The sequence below is a fragment of the Globicephala melas genome, chromosome 2 (genome assembly GCF_963455315.2).
Source record: "Globicephala melas chromosome 2, mGloMel1.2, whole genome shotgun sequence".
In the NCBI taxonomy this organism is placed as follows: Eukaryota; Metazoa; Chordata; class Mammalia; order Artiodactyla; family Delphinidae; genus Globicephala; species Globicephala melas.
Window position 1 is genome coordinate 4,864,343 of NC_083315.2, and position 24,658 is coordinate 4,889,000.

General features: G+C 42.4%; 1 protein-coding gene and 1 pseudogene across 1 annotated transcript in view; both read left to right on the forward strand.

Moving 5' to 3' along the window:
* Positions 1–2,358: 2,358 nt before the first annotated feature.
* Positions 2,359–24,658, forward strand: part of ST8SIA6 (ST8 alpha-N-acetyl-neuraminide alpha-2,8-sialyltransferase 6) — a 135,793-nt gene continuing 113,493 nt past the window's right edge. Inside the window, exons 1-2 of the mRNA XM_030832384.2 lie at positions 2,359–2,459; positions 2,945–3,043. Coding sequence (XP_030688244.2) covers positions 2,359–2,459; positions 2,945–3,043 — 200 coding nt within the window. The remainder of the gene's footprint in view (positions 2,460–2,944; positions 3,044–24,658) is intronic.
* Positions 23,578–23,877, forward strand: LOC115840003 (small ribosomal subunit protein eS26 pseudogene; annotated as a pseudogene).

The following is a 24,658-nucleotide window of genomic DNA, read 5'->3' on the forward strand; positions in this document are numbered from 1 at the left end:
CTTCAATGACAAACCTTGTGGTAAAGACCCCTACTGTCAGATTTTAACACTGGGCTCAGAATTCCCATTGCAAATTTACACTTGGTTTTCCAATTAAAATGGGCTTTTGCGAGTCCCCTGCTGATAGCCATTGGCTTGATAAAAAGGAACTTCATTTGCAGAAAGGGTGTTTAGGGAGCCCAGTGCAAGGCTGACTCTTCTGCTGTTGCCTTGAGCCCAGTTGTGCTGAAAATATTAAACTTTGGTAAATTAGGTGAAATTGCAGCTTCCTGGCTGATACAATAATGCCCTTTACTTTTTTTCTGGAAACCATCTTCAGCGTGAGTTGTCTGCACAGTGCTTCAGCTCTAAGAGAAAGCAAATTCAGACTATCTTCCAAATCCAGACAACCTTTCCATTTTCAAGATAATTGTGTCCTATCCCACTTATCTAATAATGCTTGTACTTTCAAACACATAGAATTGGATTACTTTATTATTTTAGCACCAGCTGAAGATAGCATTACTTTATCATACCCATCCTCAGATAAGCAGCTGGATCCCTAAAAATGTCAGTCTTAAGGAAAAGTAGGAACTTTTCCTTTATCGATTAATACGTATTTTAATAGGAATAGTGAGCTATGGAAGGAAATCCTACTTCTAGTCACGTTTATTTTCAGGTTTTAGAGCATTTTCAGAGCATTAATTCTGAGGCGTTTTATTCATTGACCAAACATTTATTGATCAACTGCTATGTGCAAAGTTCTGGTGCATCTTCACCCAAGTATTTTAAACTGGAGTAAATGCAGAATTAGTAGAAAGGAACTAGGCAGCCTTGCATGTCTCTTCTTGATATATGCTGTGATTTCTTCTGAGATGAAATCACTGGCGACAGCTTTATTGAGCTGTCTGGGCTGCTGGCTTCTCAAAGGCTCTCACATTGGTTTTTCAGGTTAAGACCTTATGCGTCTAGGAGAGTTCAGTTGAAACATATTTTTGTTACTAAGGACACTAAAACCTTTGAAAGCACCTTTACCAAGGTCTTCGCAAGGTGGTAGAGTCCAAGGGTTGCTTTTGGAAAAATATCTACAAAAGCAGATGGAATAGTCCAGTGAGCTCCCATATAACCACCGTGGAGTTTAGGGTTTATGGATGTTCCTCCAGGGTTCAGAGGCAGGGGCAAAACCCAGGGAGGTTGCACAGTGAGCCCTGGGGCCATGCGCAGACAGAATAGCTTAGGGCCGAAAGAGGGGAGGCCCACGCCCAGATAAATAGCTGGGAAGCCAGACTGTATCACGCTGTCATGGGATCACTCTCCTCTAGTATAATACATGAGATACTGACTAATCAATGAGATGCTAACCAACATGATCCAGCCCAATATGAATTAGAGCAGGGGTCTGACAGCTTGTTCTGGAAAGGGCCGGAGAGTCAACATTTCCGGCCCTCTGATCTTTGGGACCACGACTCAATTCTGTCCTTGCAGCGCAAAAGCGGCCCTAGATCAATAAATAGAGCCACACGCGGCCATTGATAACACAGAGGAATGGGGCAGGCAGTTGGTCCAAGGAAGCTCTTCACAGAAACGGGCAGGGGACGAGTTCGGCCTGCGGGCGGTAGTTTGCCCGACCCCTAGGGACGGCCTGGCCCCCGGAAATCCATTCGCCGTCCCTCTGAACCTGCCTTCAAGCAAGGGGAGGTGCTTGGAAGTCCCTTGCAGCCTCTGCGCGTGGGACGATCCAGCAGAGCGACTACTCCGTTTTCAAAGTTTTGGAAGTGGGCCCTTCCCTCCCTGTTCTTCCGCCTCTCCGAGCCCTCGCTCTCCTCCGCAGGGGCGCAGAGCCAGGTGTGGTCCGCTTGGGTGGGCTGCGTGGGCTTCGGGGAAGAGCGCGCGGCCTCCCAGGGGCAGGTGAGGGCGCAGGAAAGTTGGAGCCCAAGCAGCACGGCGTCCAGCGCCCGAGCCCCAACCTTCAGGTGACCCCGCGCGGCGGCGGCGGCGGCGGCGACGACGACGACGACGACGACGACGACCAGAGCCCGCAGCAGCGCCGAGCGCCTCCGGGAGGAGAGGAGGCGAGCTGGGCGCCTCGCCACCGCCAGCCGGGCTGCCACAGCGATCCGGGGCTGGGCGGGAGCCGGGGGAGAGAGCCGGGCCGCGGCGCCTACCTCTGCCCGCTGAGAGCGAGCGGGCCGGGCCGGGGGCGCGCGCCGCCGCCGCCCCTCCCCGCCGCCTTGAACGCTGGAGGTGTGCGTGGCTGCGGCGGCGGCGGCGGCAGCGGCGGCGGGAGCCGCCAGTCGGGGCCGCCCGGGCTGTGCTTCGCCGGGGCAGCAGCGGCAGCGGCGGAGACGGCGGCGGCGGCGGCTGCGCCCGTGGCTCAGGATGCGGCCGGGAGGCGCGCTGCTCGCCCTACTCGCCAGCCTCCTGCTGCTGCTGCTGCTGCGCCTGCTCTGGTGCTCGACCGACACGCCCGCCCGCCCCAGGTAACCCACCGCCGCGCTCCGGCCGCCCCTCCGCGCGTCCCGGGGGGGCCCCGGCCGCCCCCTGCCCCCGTTCCTCTCGGGCGCGCGGACTTTCGGCCGCTGCGAGGACGAACCGACGGGCAGCGGCGGCCTGAAGGTGGGGCGGGATGGGGGCGTCCGGGAGGCGGCCTGGGTGAGTGGCGGGTATCGGAGGGGCGACGCTAGCCGCGGCCAGGCACCGGCTGGGGCGCCGGGGGACCGGTCAGAGCAGAGAGGGAGCTGCGGCGCCGGACCTGCCGTCGGGTTCCCCGTCGGTCACCCGGGCTCTCCCGGCGGGTCCGCGCTTTCCCTTTCTTCCCGCCCCGAGCCTCTTCGCAAACTCCGGGGTTTGGGAGCTGCGCCGGGAGCCAGGGCGCGCGAGGATGTCCCGGCCGCTGGGCTGCGAGCGCGAGGCCGAGCCTGCCAGCCAACTGCTCCCCAACTTAGTTTGCTTCCCGGCTGTGCAGGTTCTTGGTGGAGGAAAGCAGGGAGGCCATCCACGGCACCCGCGCCGCGCCAAGGACGCCCGGGAGCCCGCCGACCCGGCCCCCGCGCACCACGAACAGGTACCCGCAGCGCCGGGCGGCCGGAGGGAGGGCCGGAGGGAGGGGGCGCCGCGGCTCGGGGATGGGGCGCGGCTGCACCGCGGGGCTCGCTTCGAGTTGTCTGGTTGGGACCACACGATTGAGTGGATTTGAGAGAGAGAGAGAGAGAGGATGTGTGTGCCTACGCGCGCGTGTAACTCTCACACTCCCTCAACCTCCACTGCAAAGCCTGTCCCTCGATGTGGATGGTCTTCGAACCAAGGGAGATACGAAAGCAGCTGCACTTTGAAAAAAATGGGTGCTGAGTTCCCCTCGCGATAATGGTGTGCTGGAAACCTCGAGAAGCAGCTCAGCCTGTCTCTCGAGAGGTTTGGTTGGTTTGCTTTGTGTCTTTATGCTTTCAAGTGCACCGGTGTAAGATTCACGTTTGGGAGCGTGGAATTCTGTGCTCAGTGTTGAGAATGTTTTTGTCCTTACTGAATGGAGACAGATTTTTTCTTCGTCACTCCTAGGAGTATTTATCCATGTGCAATAATTATTTGGGTTTTATCTTTTCTTTTTAACCTGTCGTAAAAGTAATCCATTCTTAGTGCAGAAAGTTAGATGATATGAGAAATGGATTTAAAAATATTCACTCGGAGTCCCACCACCCAGAGATCATATTAAGGTTTTGGTTTATATTCTTCCAGGAGTTTTTCCCATGTACATGTATTTGTGAAATATACTTAAGATTGTACATTGTATTTTGTTCTGCCTTTTATCTCTAAAAAATCAGACATATATGTGTTATTACAATTTTTTTTTGCAAAACATTGCTTTTAATTGTTGCATAATTCATCGTATGAATGTGCTATAATCTATATAACGTTTTATTTTTGGACACTTAGATTGTTTCCTGTTTTGTTTTGTTTGCTATTAATAATTCTATGAAGTATATCCTTGTATGTAAATCTATCTGCATTTGCAGTTCTCCGAGGTGGATTGATAGAAGTTGAATGATTAGATCAAAGAGTATGTACATTTTAGGTACTGAATACATTTGGCCAGTTGCTTCCTGGATGGGTTGAATCAGTTTACATTTTCACCAGCAGGATCTACTGCTTTGAGCCTCAGCCTTGCTACTATTTTTGCTTCCTTTAATAAACTTATTTATTTTATTTCTTTCTTTTTCGCTGCATTGGGTCTTCGTTGCTGCCCGCGGGCTTTCTCTAGTTGCGGTGAGCGGGGGCTACTCTTTGTTGCAGTGTGCAGGCTTCTCATTGCGGTGGCTTCTCCCATTGCAGAGCATGGGCTCTAGGCGCGCGAGCTTCAGTAGTTGTGGCTCACGGGCTTTAGAGCACAGGCTCAGTAGTTGTGGCGCACGGGCTTAGTTGCTGTGCGGCATGTGGGATCTTCCCGAATCAGGGCTTGAACCCATGTCCCCTGCATTGGCAGGCGGATTCTTAACCACTGCGCCACCAGGGAAGTCCCTGTTTTTCCCATTTTGTATACTGTCTCTTTTCCTCTATGTCTTGTGAATCCCTTTTCCCCTGTGTATCTTTCTGTGTATTCTTGGATCTTGGACCATCTTAATTTTCTGAGTGCATGACTTAAGGCTCTGGTGTAGTTCCTGCATGACCATCAGAAGGGTTTGGGGGATCCCAGAAGGAATCTTGAAGTACAGCACGACATTGCCTTCTGCAGCCTCCTACTGGAATCTCACAGCGTATCAGGGGCACTGAGAGATCCTGGGGTAACAAAGCTTTAGAGAAAAATATTAGCCTGTACTTTTACTTTATGCAGAGTTGTGTATTATAGGTAGTAGTTTTCCAGTGAATTGGGGAGCATTGCATCTTTTTCCAAGTCCTGGTACTGTTATACATTCTGGTGTTGTCCCTTGGGAAGACTTAGAAAGAATGTACTAATTAAATTATCTGGTCATAGGCCTTTTTGGAGGTAATTCTCGGATGAATTTTTCAGCTTCTCTTGGCGTACTTCTTTCTACTTGGCGTACTTCTTGAGCTAATACAGGTAATTCATATTTTTTTCGGAATGTGGTCCATTTTCTTAAGGTTTTTAATTTTGTACCATTCTGTTGTATTTTTCAAAACTTGTCTTTTGATCTACTTTATATCCCCTTTATCATTTATGATTGATTATTTATGTGGCAGGGATACAAATTTTAATCCATACCACTCGGTTGTGTAGAGAAATTATAATTTTGATTTTTCTGTAGCTGGTCTGATCTTCTTCCAAGAGCCCCAGCTGTAGGTAGAAGGTATAAGTAATAGTATAATAACAATACTAAAAGCAGTAAGGATAGGCAGCACTTACTGAATGCTTATTGTGGACACTGGTCTAAGTCCTTTACATTTATTAGCTCGCTTAATCTTCAAAAAATACTGAGAGAAACTCTTAAGATCCTCACTTTACCGATGAGGAAATAGGCACAGGCAGATGGAGTCAACTGCCCAAAGTCACGGAGTTGACAAACTGTGGACCCAGGAGTCAGACCCAGGCCATGTGGATCCAGAATCCCACACTCTTAATCTCCCTGCTGTGTAGTCTTCCACAGGTGCTGGGCAAGATGGAGCGTGTGTGTGTGTGTGTGTGTGTGTGTGTCCAGGTTAAAGCTTAGTCAGAAGTGCCAACTTAAGCAACTCTTTCTGGTATGTTTATTCTCTCTGGGAGCAAATGCTCACTCTTTCAGATTGTTTCCACCATCTTTTCTGACTTTCAGATGATACCCAGATCTAAGTGGGAGAGGGGCTGAGGTGCGGTGGTAGAGTTAAGCGGTGGGGTTCATGATCATGGTATCCTTTGACCCTCTGCTCTCCAAGGGGATGTTGTCCATTTCCCGTCTGCTGGGTGGGTACCCTGGTGATAGCCAGCGATGGAAGCTGCCGTTTGTGGCTCATTCTTCTCCCTCAGGCCTTCCACCTGCTGGTTCTCTCCACTGTCTTGGTCTCACCTGAGCTCCCATTAATGCTACATGTCAGGGATCTGCTGAAGATTCTCTTTTAGTTCCATCCTGAGTTGTCCTCTGCAACATTTGCTACAATGCTACCTCACCCAGCTCTAGCTGGCTAGTTCCAGCCAGTCTGCCCACTATTTTGGGGCCCTATCTAAACATACACGGACCAAGGCTGGTTCAGGAAACTTAAGTATCAGGACCTCCCTCTATTTGCCACACAAAGTGGATGTGACCCTGTGTTAAGTTAGTTTTGCGGTGGAACACTGCCCAAGAAGTGATCTTTTTCTAGAGTCCTAACTGGGGGAGGAGACAAAGCCCCATCTACCCTTGTTGTTACCCTCACCTTTCTCCAAGCCAAAGCTCTCTCTTTCCTTTCTTTCTCCTCTTTCCATCTTTGCTCTAGGCTGGAAATGTGCAGGCTTCCCCTGCATCGTAGTTTCTTTTTTTTTGTCCTGACTCAAACCTGAGCCTTAAGGGTGCATTGTGGGGACTGGAATTAAAAAAAAAAAAAATTGGGAAAGCTCCAGGAGCTGAGTCTTGCAGGTAAGGTAGTTAATGTGCTAAAGAGGCATAATGGGAGGAATTTAGAGAATCTTTTCTTGGGGCTGAAGCAAATCCTATTTCATTTGTCCAAAGCTGAATATCACCTTATTCTTTCTCTTTGCATTCTTTTAGGAAAAAGGCTTTATCTCTTTATACTCCTCCAAAGAATGCTTCAAAATAACTAGGGAAATGTCATGTCAAAGTCAGAAAGACAAAAGAGAAAAATATACTAACAATTCTCAAAATATGACCCCATCACAATGGATTGTTTCTCTTTCTAGTAAACTCTGTCAATATGCGTCATTGGTTTGTTTGTTTTTCAAACAAACAGCTCTTGGATTTTATTTCTCACTTCTGATGTATGTCCGTGTTTTATTTCCTTTATGTGTTTTTTTTTTGATTTGTTTTTTTTCTTTGTGTTTTTTTTAATCTTAAAATATCATTCCTTTTTTTCCAACTTAATGTTTTGAAGTGAATGCTTCATTTATCGATTTTTCCCTTTTTCTTTGTAACAATAATATTTAATACTATGCATTTTCCTTTGAATGCAGCTTTGCACCTGTTCTATAAATTTGGATACATAGTGTTTTGGTTTTTAAAAATATATTCTAAATTATTTATAATTACATTAGAACATTTTAGTTTTACGTCCATAGTTCTGTAGGAAAGTAGTCTCCCCCACCCCCAGAATAGCAGTTTTAACTTCCTTCAAGAACTTTTCCTTTGCATTCACAGCTTGTCTGTTTGGTGCAAGAGGCCTAGCTTTCAGCCTGTCTTTTAGGAGAGTACTTGTAAATTTCCAAGTGGTTGGAATTTTTTTCTTAAATATTAATTTAATATGTGTTCTTAAATAATATTAATTTCATTTTTGATTATAAAAGACACCAAATAAAATCCTGCCATAATGTTATAAGTGAGCTCCCAAATATTCAGTCATTAGACATGAGAGATTGGATTATTGTGACATGAATGACATGGCCAGAGCAAGTGTGTGTAACTATCTGGCTTGGAATTCCAGGGTCCCTCCATGGGAATTATCTAGGTCTCGGTTATGGTTTGCCATCTTTTAGTGGCAGTGTCCATTTTGGCTTTAATGTCCATGGTGATGATTCAGGATCCTGTGGCTGGCTGGGACTTTCTGGATAGAAGCCACTGTTCTTTGAAGGTGCTGCTGAGTTGGTGCCTCTTTCACTGGCCCGTCTGGAAGGACTGGACTACAAGTCCACCAGAGTTGTGGTAATCCCACTTCCACTTCTCTGCTTTCCTAGAGAGGTTCGCCTGCTATTTCCATTAATGACCTTTCTTTCCATTCCCTGTGACCCTTTCTCCCTGCACTAGAACTTGATTTGTCTCTCTTGAGAACTGGGGTTCAGTAAAGGGCAGACCTCAAAAGACAGTCATGTTATATCCCAACTCATATTATTGTAGGGAGCATTACTGCAGAGATGTTATTGTATGTTTTTAGATGAACACACTGAAAAGGAAAACCACCTGTCATTTCAATGTTGAAAAAAATGCTAGTGTTCATATTTTCAGTCATTTTATGTGCACATATCTAGTAATTTTGCTATGAATATTTTGGTATGGATTAGTAACTTTTTTTTAACAACATCTGAGCTTTTCTTCATGTCATTAGTATTCTTCTGCAACATAATTTTTAGAGCATGGTGTTTGAACGTATGCACATACTGTAGTTTATTTATTCTTCCCTTTGGTCACTTCCGTTGTTTCTTATTTTTGATTTTGATGCGTATTCTAATATGAACAAATTTATAGCCTTACACACAATCTTGATTATTCAGATAAATTCCTAGAAGTGGAGGGGCTTGATCAAAGAATATGTGAAAATGTTAAAATGTTGCTATGACTTGTCCAACAACAATAGTTGTTCCAATTTATTCTTTTGTGAGCAGTATATGAGAGTGACCATTGTCTCAAATTCTTGCCAATTCTGTGCATTAGAGTTTCTTTTCACTTTTTAAAATTTCATACTCAAGAATAGTATTTCACTGTTGTCTTAATATGTGTTTATTTGTTTACCATTGTGTTTAATTTTTAAGATGTTTGTTGACCATTTACATCTTCTTTTAAATATTTTATTGTTTAAAATTTTTTTTAAATTGAAGTATAGTTGATTTATAAAGTTGTGCCAATCTCTGCTATTCAGTAAAGTGACTCAGTTTTACACATATAGACATTCTTTTTTTAATATCTTTTCCATTATAGTTTATCCCACTAGATTGGATATATTGATAGTTCCCTGTGCTATACAGTAGGACCCTGTTGTTTATCCATCCTAAATGTAATAGTTTGCATCTAGCAACCCCAAATTCCCAGCTCATCCCTCTCCCCACCCCCACCCGTGGCAACCACAAGTCTGTTCTTTATGTCTATGATTCTGTTTCTGTTTCGTAGATAGGTTCATTTGTGCCATATTTTACATTCCACATATAAGTGATATCATATGGTATTTATCTTTCTCTTTCTGATTTACTTCATTTAGTATGAGACTCTCTAGCTGCATCCATGTTGCTGCAAATGGCATTATTTTGTTCTTTTTTTATGGCTGAGTGATATTCCATTGTATATATGTACTGCATCTTCTTTATCCATTCATCTGTCGATGGACACTTAGGTTGCTTCTGTGTCTTAGCTATTATGAATAGTGCTGCCATGAACATAGGGGTGCATGTATCTTTTTTATTTATAATTTTGTCTGGGTATATGCCCAGGAGTGGGATTGCTGGATCATAGGGTAAATCTATTTTTAGTTTTCTGAAGAACATACTGTTCTCCATAGTGACCGCACCAACTTACTTACATTCCCACCAACAGTGTAGGAGTGTTCCCTTTTCTCCACACCCTCTTCATCTTCTTTTTTTAAATTGGCTGTTCATAGCCTTGTCTATTTTACTATAAAGATATTCTAGTTACTTGTTGATTTACAAGAGGTTTATAAGCATCAAAAGTATCAAACTTTTATTTATCTTGCATTTAAATTGGCTTTCTAATATAGTTAACATTTAATTATGTCTGTGGTTATTTAATCTGTAGAAGTTTTCAACTTTTCTGTATTCGTGTCACTTATACCTACTTTTTATTGTCAATCCTGCTTTTGAATTGATTAATTTATTGATATATTTAGTACCCTGAGATAAGTGGACATCTCTCACTTTAAAATATTTAAATCTTTACTCCTTCTAGAACTTCTTTTAGCACATGGCAAAAGGGGTGGGCTTTTTTATTAAGTTACTATTATTCTATTATATACTTTCTCCTTTGAAAATGACTATTTTTTAAATTTGAATTAAACGATTGCTTACAAATCTAAAAATACCAGTTAGATTCTCTTTTCCGTGGTTGACATTTGTCTCTAAATGATCCTCTCCTCATTTCTTTAGTTCTTTGTTTCCATTCCTTTCTTGGTCAGTTGGCATGTCTTCTTTCTTCTAATAGTTTTAGCTTTGGAATGTGGATAGTAGTGTTTCTGAAACTTCAGATATTTAAGAATGCAGTTCTTATTTTTCATCCATGGGTCGTGAATTATTGCATCACAACTGCACTTTTTAAACATTTTCATCTTAAAACTTTTGTAAGATGTTCCTCTATTTTCTGGCTGTTAGGACTCTGAGAGAGAAATGAAGGTAATATTATTTCTTCAAAAGTAACCTATTTGATTGTTTTACTGGATCCTGTCAGGATTTTTTCTTAAACTGAAAATTTTAAAAATTCACAGTGCTATCTGTGTCTCGGCAACTACCTCTTTTGATTAATTTTGTGTATAAGCATTTTTAATCCACTGACCAGGTTATTTTTAAATTTAAAAAATTGTGTAGTGTACCTTTGATTATTCGATGTGTTCCACAGAGTCTGCTTTTATTTTGAGAAGACAGTCTTCACTTCCTATCTTCTGTCACTATACCTCTTACCCACCATCCCTGTCCCATGTAAACAACTTCACTTCTCTTTCTGAGTCTGCTTTTCTCTTTGTCCTTTTCCTCTGCTCTCTGGTATGGCTTCTCAAATTTGTCCTCTACATTCCTGAATTATTTTTCTCTTCGTGTCAATTCTGTTTTGCCCTGTCTAAAACAGTATATCTATTACATTTTTAGATGTTACAATTTTTTCCTTCTTCCAGCCTGCTTCTTATCAACTCAGTTTATATCTTAGGAAGCATCTAAGCCACATTTTAAACCCCACCTTCCATTTCTTCATATTTTCTTGTATATTCTTGAGAACATGAAGCAAATGCTTTCTAAAGGTTTCTTCTGTTTCCTATAGTAAATGTTTTTCTGAAGTATGATTTTTCTCTGCATCTTAAGAATAATGTTCTATCCCTAAGTTAGAGAATCTTTTAATAAGATTTAAAATTTGGGAGGCTTTTTTTACATATGTTAATTTATTTATTGCATGCAGTAGAACTGATGAGGTAGGTATTATTCTAATTCCTATTTTTTTAAACTGAACTATAGTTGATTTATAATATTGTGTTAGTTTCAGGTATATAGTAAAGTGATTCAGATATAGATATATATATATATATATATATATATCTCTTTTAAGATTCTTTTCCATTATAGGTTATTACAAGGTATTGAATATAGTTCCCTGTGCTGCACATTAAATCCTTGTTGTTTATCTATTTTATATATAGCGGTGTGTATCTGTCAATGCCATCCTCCTAATTTATCCTTCCTGGGGGGCTTGCTTTTTAATTTATATATCCCCAAATGAGGAGTCCTTTCTCTGGCCTTGTGCTCATCAGAAAGAATGCCCTAGAACCCCTAGTGGCTCCCACCAAGGGCTGAAAGATCCTGCTTCTTAGAGTGTCCACCAGATGAGAGACTGAGCCATTTAGCCCTTAAACAAATGTCTGATTTTTTTAAAAATTTGAATTGAAAAACAAATCTGGCAAAATACAGGTAACATAAATTTTACTAATTTGACTTTTTAAATACTGGACCTTAAAGCTATCTCTTGCTCCCATGTCTTGACCTCATGACTGTCAAAAAGTGTATATTCCTGGGTGGTCCTGATCAACCTGGACTTCCGCGGCTGCCAGGGATGGTGGGTGACATATGTCACCGGAAATCCAGAAATGGCCGGGCTCCTGGGGCTCTCCCCATATCTGCCACCCCCTTCACATTCCAGGGTGTGTGAGATGGCTGATTCCCTTTCTATCCCCTTCCATTCCCTCAGTGCGGCTTTATAAATGATACGATATGATATGATATGGAAATGATATGGTAATGATACGGTATAGTATGATATGATGTAGTGTGGAATGATGTGATATGGTATGGTATGATAGGGTATGGTATAATATGGTAATGGTATGGTATGTTATGGTAATGATATAATATATGGTATAGTACGATATGCTGTGACATGCTGTGCTATGCTATGATGGTGGTATAATCTCAGGAGGCTGTAGAAGGACAGCAGTGCATAAGCAGTGGTGCAGCAGCACCCAAACCAGCTTCTGCTGCCTCAGGAAGCAGGTCCTTCCTGTGTGGGAGCAGCCCCCTGATTTTGTGGTTGGGGCAGGCTCTCCGTGCTCAGGTAAATAAAGACAGGCAGTGGGAGGAAGATCAAAACCGCTCTCATTTTTTTTCTCCCTAGACCTGCTCTGTTTCAGGGGTGAAAATTTACATCAGCTGCTGGTAATTTCTCCATGTGATGCCCTATTACTAATAACTTTTCCTCTCCCAACCTGACACGTTTCTAAAGCAGCTATCTGTTGCCATCAAAATGTGTGGCTGTCATTCTGTGTAGACGTGTGTACTTCCGTAAGAGTGTAAATAGTCTGGAAGAGGGAGAATCAGGCCTTGTGGACTCGCTCCTGTCCCACTGGGCTCATAACTGCGAGCTTCAGAAAATTCAAGATGAGCGTGAACTAGAGGTTGTAAAAAAAGGCTGTAGAGCCACACATAACTCTGGAACAGCTGGTTTTCACCCTTTTACCCCTTTCCTCTGCACCCCGCCCTCCAAGTAGATGAAGGCTATTAAATTTTACTTTTGAGAATTGGTATCTTTGCTTCTTTGCTTTTAGAAGTAATGGTACTCTGTGTGTCCTGATGTTGAAAATTCAGTATGTTTTAAAGTTGCTTGGAGTCCGCTTGCCGGGTTCCTTTGAAATGAGGCTTTACATCTTGCATTCCGCCTCCTTCCCTACTTCCCAACCCTATGTGTTAATTGCCCCTCTTCTTTTAAAGGTATACAGGGGGTTCTCCTCCATTTCGGCACTTCTGGTGTTCCCTGTTTGAAAATGGATGTATGGTGCTCCCCAGATTGACATTTTTTCAGTCCCTTCGTTCCCTGGTGCCTGTGTCATGTCTTTGGCTGCTCTGGTCTGGTGTAAGCTGCAGGGCACCATTGTCCAGGGGGAGGCAACCCAGAGAGAGGGCTTCAGAACACAGCCTTTAGTCCCTGCCAGGCTTCTGTGGGCACATTGACATGTGGACAGCAAAGCCAGGATGAACCTGCAAGACATGAAGAAATGTTCTGCTCTTTCCTTTGCTTTGTAGGGTGAGTGGACGGGGGGTCAGGAGTTAGGAAGAAATGGCGTGTGATTGGCCCAACTCTCACTTCAGAGGTGGTTGGAGATGGAATTTAACTTTCTGTTTCATATCACGCCATGGCCTGCTTGACAGGGCCTCTCTTCACCCAGCGCCGGGGTGTTTCTCTTAAGACTTCAGAGCTGACATTAGGCAGTCAGCAGACAATACTGTTTGCACCCGGTGGTTCCATTGCAATGTAAATCAAGGTGGCCTTAGCGCTGTCTGGACTTGTGTATTAATTCACTGTGCCCTTCATAGACATATTCCTTGAACCAGCAGGCATTAGGATGAAACAACAGAAAAAAAGCCTGACTGCCTGGGGAAGGAATAAAGTTTTTTTTTTTTTCAGGAGTTATAGAGAAGCACAAACATTTTGAAGGATTAGGTGCTCACAGAGGAAATATTGAGAGGTGAGGCTAGGACACAGCAGAAGGGATGTGACGAGAAGAAAAGGAAATAAATATATCTCGTCATCTGCCAGGAGAAGTTACTCTTTTTAGAGCCACTAGCAGAAGCTGCTGTGTGGTTTCAGGGTGCAATGGTTCTGCGACCTCTCATTTGGGTGCCAAAAAAGAGGCTCTTTAAAGAGCAATCGATGCTTTGAGTAAACTTTAGGGAAGTGTTCTTGCATCCTGGTATCTTGTTTCATGTCTCCTTTTGCCATTAAGAAGATGGTTATGGCTTTAGTATACTTATCTGTACTCAGTAAGACAGTTAGCTTATCCAGGGCAGTTAAATCTATCTTGTCTGTACTTTCAGATTTAAAAAACTTTATTTTGTTCCACGAAGTGCTAAGAATACATGCTGTAGATAATCAGTCAGTAATTTCTTGGGAACAGTCATATCCATGGGCATGTTATTTCTAAAGATAATTTTATAGGGCATAACCTGAGCTTCTGAAATTATTGAAGAATAATTTCCATTATCTTGTTAGTTACAGTTCTTGGTTCTAAAAACACTAGAATTCTCTAACACATAATTTTTAAACTGTGGTATTCCAAAAAACTAAGGTTGTAGGTTGTAAAGACCATTAATTTTGAAATTGATTAAAATCTCTCACGGGTTCCTGGAATCTTAGTTGGATTCAAGTGGTACCCTCACGTGCTGTCTCGGGACGATATACTCAATATTCCATATATTCTTTTTGAGATTATACCTCATTATTTCCTTACTCTGTGGGATAGAATGTGTGATCCAAAATTTTGTGTCTGGCGTGTATTTTTTTATAGCATATGTGCTACTTTGTTATTTCAGGGGAACATCCGTATTTTACATGTTTATATTTGTCACCATAGCGTTACTCTTTGCACATTAAGTTTGTGGGCACATTTTTGTGTTTCCGATTTGGGAGTTTATCCAATACTCCCTGTTTATTTTGGGGCTGCAAAATACTCATGTTTTCCATGTCTGGGGAATTTTATTCATGAGATAGATTGAAGTTCGGTGAGGTCTGTGTCTTGTCTGTTTCTTTCACCACAAGTATCTGGAACCCCCAGTGTGTTAGGATTTGAGTCCTCTTGCCTTGTGTCCGTAGTGGTACTAGGTTTTCGAAGGTACATGTGACCATGTTGCATTGCAAGAGAGCCATTCCACGAGCTTCCCTTGGTAAAATACCAATGTTAGCAAAACCTGATTTATAATTGTGTGGTTGTGTGTGATTATGTCAAATAAAATTTTGTAATTGGAGGATGGGTTAAAACTGGAGGGTTGAAAACTCATATCTGCAATCATTTCTTAAAGGGAGAACATACTGATACATTAACAAAGAATTTGAATAAGTAGACGGGAACTTTTATGATACTTGTACTCTTAGGAGAATTTTTTTCTAATAAAAAATTTAGAGATTAGTGATCATTTATCTCTGCAGTCCATCATAGAACTGCTACTTCTGTGGGGTTTTGAGAACTCTGAAAATTCACAGAGCATTGGAAACTTCATAGAAATGTAACTTTAGGTAAATAATGATTTAAAAAAATGCATGGCCAAAGCAAAGATTTAGTGTTCCTCATAGTTATGCTGGACTGCTGATGGAAGATCCTTTAAAACCAAGATGCATATTCTAAGCTAGAAGGTCGCCACATAAAAATTGATTGTGTAGTGTATTAACTACTCATGTTTGTGAACTGTAGGCTGGTTTCTTAGTAAAGCTCTAGCAATCTGAAAAAAGTGTAGATTTTACAGTATTTTGAACACTATAGGATTTCCTCCATTTTTCTCAAGAGTGGTGAGAATAAGACATGTATCACGTTTAAAAGATTGTTTTATATCATCTTTACTATAAAAACAATAAAGTAGAGGGCTGGTGTTTGGGGTAGTTTCAGATGTGGAACTTTCAGGGTTTTTTTAAATAAATGTAATTAATTTTGTAAATGTAATCTAGAAATCTATGAATTTTATTCAGTGTAACAAATTCTTTAAAATGAAACTTATTTAAATTAATTAACAAGTTTAGAGGCGGGACTTCCAGATGGTGGAGTGAGGGTAGTGTCTACATGCCCCTGGATCTCTACATGCAAAAAAATGAGTTTAGACTCTTACCTGACACCGTACACATAAAATTAACTCGGCATGGGTCATAGCCTTAAGAGCTAAAACCATAAAGCTTCTAAAAGAAAACACAGAAAATTTTCGTGGCCTCGGATTAGGTAGAGTTCTTAGATACAACACCAGAAGTGTAATCAATAGAGGAAAAAATTGATAAATTATATTTTATCAAATTAAAAGCTTTTGTGCTTCCACATACACCGCTAAGAATATTAAAAAGATAACCCACAGATTGGAAGAAAATATTTGTAAATTGTATATCCAATAAAAGATTTGTATGCAGACTATATCAAGAGCTCTCACAAGAAGACAACTCAATTTAAAAATGGGCAGAAGATTTGAATAGACATTTCACCAAAGAAGATATACAGATGATAGAAATGGCCAATAAGCATATTAAAAAAATGTTTAACATCATTAGTCATTAGGGAAATACAGATCAAAACCACAGTGAGGTCTCCACTTCACACCTTTTGTGATGGCTCTTCTAGTAGTTCCACCATGAGTGGGGCAGCTCCCTCCTGAAGCTCATGACAGTAGTCCTTGTTATGACCCAAGAAAGGTTTATTACACAAAGTGGGAAGTCCCGAGGTGGGGGAGGGGAGGATGGCTCTCCGGGAATAGTTCAGGAACAGAGAGAAAGAGAGGGAGAGAATAGTGAGTACACAAGAGTTTTGTAGATGCCTTATGAGTCCACAGGTAATCCTAAGACCTTGAAGCAATTTACATTTGAGGAATTATTACAAGAGTGACTAAAAATCAGTATCCCTTTGGCTCCAGGAGTTGTAATTTCTCATTTTTTCTTATTATGAAAGCCATGAGCTTTGCCATCCTGAGTCCTGTAACAATCCCTCATTCAAATTGCCATAATCAGTGGAGCCAGAGCTGACCTCCTATTGAAGAATGTCGGCGCTGGGAACAAAGTTAAGATCTTTCTTTCCTCATAGAAAGATGCACACAGTGATAGGGAATGTTGAGCCTGTGTTTTACAGTTGAAAATACGTAAACGTGTGACTGTTATACCACAGAGTATGATGAGACCCACTGTTATAGTTTAAAGGAAGGCACCAAGACATCTGTTTCCTACAAAGGGCGACCTGTAGTTAGCGAACCTTTAAAAAGGTCATATCGGGGACAGGGGAGGCAGCAGTCTTTGGCAGACAGCTTTCTTAAGGCATATAGAATAGTCTGTTTAGGGGGGAAGGTCCCTCATTTTCAGCAGGTCCCATTTTTTAATCCGCCTTCATCTGGGCTCCAGGTTTGAGAAAGGATGGCAGAATGGGCAGGTGTTATTAAGTGGGAAAGGGAATTCTCCTTGGGTTTGATAGATCTGTAGGTGAGTAGTGTTCGCTTTTATGGCTGGAATGAGGAGAAGAGGGACCCTTGTTATATTTTGGTAGGATATCATAAGACTTAAAAATCAAGAGTTCCAGGTAACTATGGCAGAGGGCAGAAGAGATTTATCTGGGAGACCACTGTCCATTTTGTAATATCATGAGGGTGTCTTTGAATAGGTCATATGCCTCTTGATTAGGGCTCTTTATTAGGACTGCTGCCTGTAGCCAATAGGAAGAATGGAATTCCCAGTGATGCCTGTTGTAAGACACATGACTACACTGAGTGAGTAGTGTGTACCCCGATCAGAGTGGATAATATCTGGGGACCCAAAGGGAACTAACAGAGTTTTGGTGAGACCTACAGTAGTGGTGTCAGCAGTAGCATACTGGGAAGGATAAACCCAAAGTAGGCCCACATAAGTATTAATCACTGTGAGGCCATAGTGACTTATGCCCACAAACTGGGGCAACAGCTCAATACAATCAATTTGCCAATGAATGAAGGGACATTGGCTCCTTTGGTGTAATCCTCATTGGCCACGATGCCAGGACAGAACAGGCCACAGAAATCGCATTGGGAGGCTAAAGTTTTGGTTACAGCCAGTGGCATTGGGATACCATAGTGTTTGAGACCATGTTTAAGAATCCAAGGTCCACAATGACTGGGCCCTTAGAGCCAAGGAAATGGGAGTGCTATATGAGTTTACTTAATAAATGTGAGCAAGTTGGTAGCTATGGCATGAAAGTGAGCCTTTTCCATGGGACCTTTAGAAAAATGGGCTGAGTCATGGGAGACTTTAATGTAGTATATTAAAGCAACAGTATATTCCCGGTGTGGAAGGCCCCATAGGGAACAATCCTGAATATGAAATCTAGTTTGTGCTTGTTGGTTAGCCCAAAGAGTGGACCCATTAGCTACCACCAAGGAGTCTGTAAAAATATGGACAATAAACATACATTTATTGAGGGACTCCTCCAGTGCCCATATGACTGACCTTGTGGCCCATCCTTTATCTACCATGTCTTGGCAGTGGGATGGAAAGAAGTAACTCTCCGGTGGATTCCCATGGGATGGTGGTGCTCTTGTCCATAAAATAAATGGATTCCCTTTCTCCTGGACTCAGGGGACCTTGCAAGTGGCCTGTGGGGCCAGGTGAGGGGCCATCTTTCTCGGGCAAGGAGACTCCAGAAAGCATGAGAATGAGTGTGTAGAGTTTCCACAGTAAAGAAGCCACCAGATGCCACTGGTGGCATTGTTAGCTGGGTGGCTTTTGGGGCGGCCTCCAGGGCCTGTCATTGGGGTGACCTCCATTCAGATTGACCTGATTTTCTTGTGATTGCCTAAATAGATCTTAATGAAATGAGTAGATGGGATGTATGTTGCTTCCAGAATCTAAATAGGCAAGTAGATGTTGGGCTTGAGAGGCCGGGAAGTAGGGTTATTGACTGGAAATGGTTTGGAGCAGCCTTCTGGGGACCAAATGATGCCCCCAAATTAAACTGAGGTGGTAGAGTCTTGGATCTTTTGGGGTGCAGTGACCCAACTGTGGTTAGTCAAAATCTGGACCACAGTTTGAATGTCTTGTGCAGTAACTTCATGAGTTTCTGGCCTCGGTAGAATATTGGCAGTCAAAGGCCATAGCTGGTGTTTGAGAACAGAGCAAACCCATGAAGGTCCTGTCTGCATACATGGTGGGGACATATATACATATATATATATATATATATATTTTTTTTTTTTTTGGCTACACACTGCAGCATGTGGGATCTTACTTCCCCGACTAGGGATTGAACCTGTGCCCCTTGCAGTGGAATCGTGGAGTCTTAACCTCTGGACCACCAGGAAAGTCCCCCATGGTGGGGATATTGATGTAGCCCACAGGTAATTGAGTGAGGGTGTATCGGGGCACCTCATAGATAGATGCAAATTGCGACTGTGAAGCTGGAGAAATGGGGACAGAATCAACTGTATTAGTGAGATCAGTAACTCTGGGGATCTACCTCACGGAGGGTATCCTACCACCCCTCTACCCACTGATGATATTTATAAACTTTCTTGCCTAAGGAGTCTTACTCTCAATTGTTGGGATTTGAGGTTTCACCCTGGGGCTTCTCTTTAGTGCAGAATTAATTTGTGAATTTTCCTTTTTAGGGTTTAATAAGGCTGTGACATGTTGAAATGCTAGAGCATTAAGAAGGATTCATAGTCTCTGTCGATGACCTTTAAGAATGCATTAGGTTTTTGTTTTTTGTTTTTTGGGTCTTTAGGAGGTGAGAAGAGGAAGCTGGTTAACATTTGAGTTTTAGCTCCTGGATGCCAAGGGCGAGTCCCTCTGTGCCCCTGAAGGTCAGGATCTTTATGGCAAAATCAGGGGCAGGAACAGCTGCAGGTGTACTTGGTGTTCTGAGTGTTCTAATTAACCATTTCCTGTCGGGCAATGAGCCTCAGCAGGCCACAGAGGGATAACTCTGCATCCCAGCTCACCTGGGGGCCCCCCACGGGCTCACTGGGGCAACGGTGGTGGTGGAATCAGTGAGCACCATCACAGTTGTGCTGGAACCGACAGACGCAGGTGGGAGATGTGACTTGGAGACTGCTGGCACTAGCCAGTGAACAGTGGAAGTGCAAGTGCTACGACTTTGAAAAAGAGTTTGAGGGGGACCTTTGAGATGGCAGAGGAGTAAGACGAGGAGATCACCTTCCTCCCCACAAATACATCAGAAATACATCTACATGTGGAACAGCTCCTACAGAGTATCTACTGAACGCTGGCAGAAGACCTCAGACTTCCCAAAAGGCAAGAAACTCCCCACGTACCTGGCTGTGTGGCTGAGAAGGTCTTGGTGCTCTGGCCGGGTGTCAGGCCTGAACCTCGGAGGTGGGAGAGCCAAGTTCAGGACATTGGACCACAAGAGACCTCCCAGCCCCATGTAATATCAATTGGCGAGAGCTCTCCTAGAGATCTCCGTCTCACCGCTAACACCCAGCTCCACTCGACGGCCAGCAAGCTCCAGTGCTGGACACCCCACGCCAAACAACTAGCAAGACAGGAACACAACCCCACCCATTGGCAGAGAGGCTGCCTAAAATCATAGTAAGTTCACAGGCACCCCAAAACACACCACCAGACACGGTCCTGCCCACCAGAAAGACAAGATCCAGCCTCATCCACCAGAACACAGGCACCAGTCCTCTCCACCAGGAAACCTACACAAAGTGAACCAATCTTACCTACTGAGGGCACACACCAAAAACAACAGGGACTATGAACCTGCAGCCTGCGAAAAGGAGATCCCAAACACAGTAAGTTAAGCAAAATGAGAAGACAGAGAAACACACAGCGGATGAAGGAGCAAGGTAAAAACCCATCAGACCAAACAAATGAAGAGGATATAGGCAGTCTACCTGAAAAAGAATTCAGAGTCATGATAGTAAAGATGATGCAAAATCTTGGAAATAGAATGGAGAAAATACAAGAAACGTTTAACAAGAACCTAGAAGAACTAAAGAGCAAACAAACAATGATGAACCACACAATGAATGAAATTAAAAATACTCTAGAAGGACTCAATAGCAGAATAACTGAGTCAGAAGGACGGATAAGTAACTTGGAATATAAAATAGTGGAAATAACTACCACAGATCAGAATAAAGAAAAATGAATGAAAAGAAGTGAGGACAGTCTCAGAGACCTCTGGGACAACATTAAACGCACCACCATTCGAATTGTAGGGGTCCCAGAAGAAGAATAGAAAAAGAAAGGGACTGAGAAAATATTTGAAGAGATTATAGTTGAAAAATTCCCTAATATGGGAAAGGAAATAGTCAAGTCCAGGAAGCGCAGAGAATCCCATACAGGGTAAATCCAAGGAGAAACACGCCAAGACACATATTAATCAAACTATCAAAAATTAAATACAAAGAAAAAATATTAAAAGCAGCAAGGGAAAAACAACAACATACAAGGGAATCCCCATAAGGTTAACAGTTGATCTTTCAGCAGAAACTCTGCAAGCCAGAAGGGACTCGATGGACATATTTAAAGTGATGAAAGGGAAAAACCTACAACCAAGATTACTCTACCCAGCAAGGATCTCATTTAGATTTGACGGAGAAATTAAAACCTTTACAGACAAGCAAAACTAAGAGAATTCAGTACCACCAAATCAGCTTTACAACAAATGCTAAAGGAACTTCTCTAGGCAGGAAACACAAGAGAAGGAAAAGACCTGCAATAACAAACCTAAAACAATTAAGAAAATGGTAATAGGAACATATATATTGATAATTACCTTAAATGTAAATGGATTAAATGCTCCAACCAAAAGACATAGACTGGCTGAATGGATCCCAAAACAAGACCTGTATATATGCTGTCTACAAGAGACCCACTTCAGACCTAGGGACAAATACAGACTGAAAATGAGGGGATGGAAAAAGATATTCCAAGCAAATGGAAATCAAAAGAAAGCTGGAGTAGCAATTCTTCTATCAGACAAAATAGACTTTAAAATAAAGACTATTACAAGAGACAAAGAAGGACACTACATAATGATCAAGGGATCAATCCAAGAAGAAGGTATAACAATTGTAAATATTTATGCACCCAACATAGGAGCACCTCAGTACATAAGGCAAATGCTAACAGCCATAAAAGGGGAAATCGACAGTAACACAATCATAGTAGGGGACTTTAACACCCCACTTTCACCAATGCACAGATCATCCAAAGTGAAAATAAATAAGGAAACACAAGCTTTAAATGATACATTAAACAAGATGGACTTAATTGATATTTATGAGACATTCCATCCAGATTACAGTTTCTTCTCAAGTGCTCATGGAACATTCGCCAGGATAGATCATATCTTGGGTCACAAATCAAGCCTTGGTAAATTTAAGAAAATTGAAATCGTATCAAGAATCTTTTCCAACCACAATGCTATGAGACTAGATATCAATTACAGGAAATAATCTGTTAAAAATACAAACACATGGAGGCCAAACAATACAGTAGTAAATAACCAAGAGATCACTGAAGAAACCAAAGAGGAAATCAAAATATAGCTAGCAACAAATGACAATGGAGACAAGACGACCCAAAACCTATGGGATGCAGCAAAAGCAGTTCTAAGAGTGAAGTTTATAGCAATACAATCCTACCTCAAGAAACAGGAAACATCTCGAATAAACAACCTAACCTTGCACCTAAAGCAATTAGAGAAAGAAGAACAAAAAAACCCCAAAGTTAGCAGAAGGAAAGAAATCATAAAAATCAGATCAGAAATAAATGAAAAAGAACCGAAGGAAACGATAGCAAAGATCAATAAAACTAAAAGCTGGTTCTTTGAGAAGATAAACAACATTGATAAACCATTAGCCAGACTCATCAAGAAAAAAAGGGAGAAGACTCAAAACAGAATTAGAAATGAAAAAGGAGAAGTAACAACTGACACTGCAGAAATACAAAGGATCATGAGTGCTACATTTAGCTTTTTAATTAATTAATTTATTTATTGGCTGTGTTGGGTCTTCGTTGCTGCGTGTGGGCTTTCTTTCGTTGCGGTGAGTGGGGGCTACTCTTCGAGCAGGAGCTACTCTTCATTGCGATGTGTGGCTTCTCATTGCAGTGTCTTCTCTTGTTGCGAAGCGTGGGCTCTAGACCTGTGGGCTTCAGTAGTTGCAGCTCACAGGCTCTAAAGCGCAGGCTCAGTAGTTGTGGCACATGGGCTTAGTTGCTCCAAGGCATATGGGATCTCCCTGGACCAGGGCTCGAACCCGTGTCCCCTGCATTGGCAGGCGGATTCTTAACCAGTGCACCACCAGGGAAGTCCCAAGCTTTCTTGAGGCCCCAGGAGGCCTTTTGGGGCCCGGAGTTAGGTCAAGTTGGTTAGGTGCTCTCTCCCTTAGAGCCTGAGCCTGGCTTGGTGTCCAGGAAGTACTTCATTCCTCTCCATATTTGCTACCACTGAGGGAAGACTGATCTCCAGAGGGCTGAAGGAGCAAGTTGGTGGATTCAGTATATGGTTGCCAAACCGATTTTCCAGAGTGAGGCATAGAGATTTTTTCATCTTGAGCCAATTTTTAAAGCTATATTAAAGTATAATTTACATGTACTAAACTGCATACGTTTGAAGTATTACAAGTTAATAAGTTTTCACCTAGGTATGAACCTCGAAACCATCATCAGAGTTCTGATAATGCCTATATTTACCTCATGTCCTATTATTATCTCTTCTTGCCCTTCCCACCTCTCCAGGTAACCACTGATGTACTTTCCCTTAGAATAGATACGTTTGCATTTTCTTGAATTTATCTATTGGAATCATGAACTGTTTACTGGGTTTTTCTTCTGGTTTCCTTTGTTTCATAATTATTTGAGATTCATCAGTGATATAAACGAATAGCTCATCTCTTTACTTTTTGATGAGTAGCATTCTTATCTGGATGTACCACTGTTAGTTTACCCGTTCATCTTTTTATGGACATTTAGGTTATTTCTAGGTTTTCACTCTTGAAAAGCTGCTACAAAATATATATATATATATATACACACACACACACACATATATATATATCAACAATATTTAAACCTCTCTCACCTCCTCGCTTCCAAGATGACCAAGAAAAGAAGGAATAATGGTCATGCCGAAAAGGGCCGCGGCCACATGCAGCCTATTCACCGCACCCGCTGTGCCGGATGCGTGCCCAGGGATAAGGCCGTTAAGAAGTCCGTCATTTGGAACATCGTAGAGGCCGCAGCAGTCAGAGACATTTCCGAAGCGAGCGTTTTCGACGCCTGTGTGCTTCCCAAGCTGTATGTGAAGCTGCATGACTGTGTGAGTTGTGCCATTCACAGCAACGTAGTCAAGAGTCGTTCTCAGGAAGCCCGGAAGGACCGAACACCTCCACCCTGATTTAGGCCTGTGGGTGCCGCCCCATGACCTCCGCCACAGCCCATGTAAGGAGCTAAGTCCTTGAAGACTGAAGAAATACTGTCCCTGGGAAGACAATAAAGTGGAAATCATACTTTACAAAAAAAAAAAGGTAGGTACTGTCTACCTTTTTTTTTTTTAATTTTTCAGATCTTTTATCTGTTACGTAAAATTCACATTTTAAACCTGTGGATACAGGAATTACAATCACAGTTCCTTGGCACCGTGGTAGCATGACTGTGGTAGTGCTCCTAGATGAGGGAGTGGTATGTGAAGTTCACAAAGTACAAATTGACATTTCTGTAACATAAACGCCAACATTAGTAAAATGATTTTTAGATGAAAGTCAAAACAAAATGGAGCAACTTGTGTTACTGTCATGGAAGCCTGCCTACCAGAAGCCCAAATCAATGGCGATGACGAGTTTTGAGGGGCCAAGAATTTAAAGGGGGACTAAAAATCATGGTTTATTTGTTGAATGAAACCAGCCTTGGAATTTAAGAAAATCACATTTTAAAGTTTAAGCACAGTTATAAAAAACAGTCTTTGAAAATTTTCATTTTTGCTTATTCTCATTTTCAGCAATCATAAAAATGTGAATCCAATCCCATCAGTACAAGACAGTTCCAAGAATATAATTCATGTCTCAAATATTCCTATCAGAGCATTAAGGACCACCCATAAATCGGTATGTCAGTTCTAACTGAAAACCGAAAACTGGATTAGGGAGAAGATAAATCTAAAAGTAAAATAATGGTTTCAC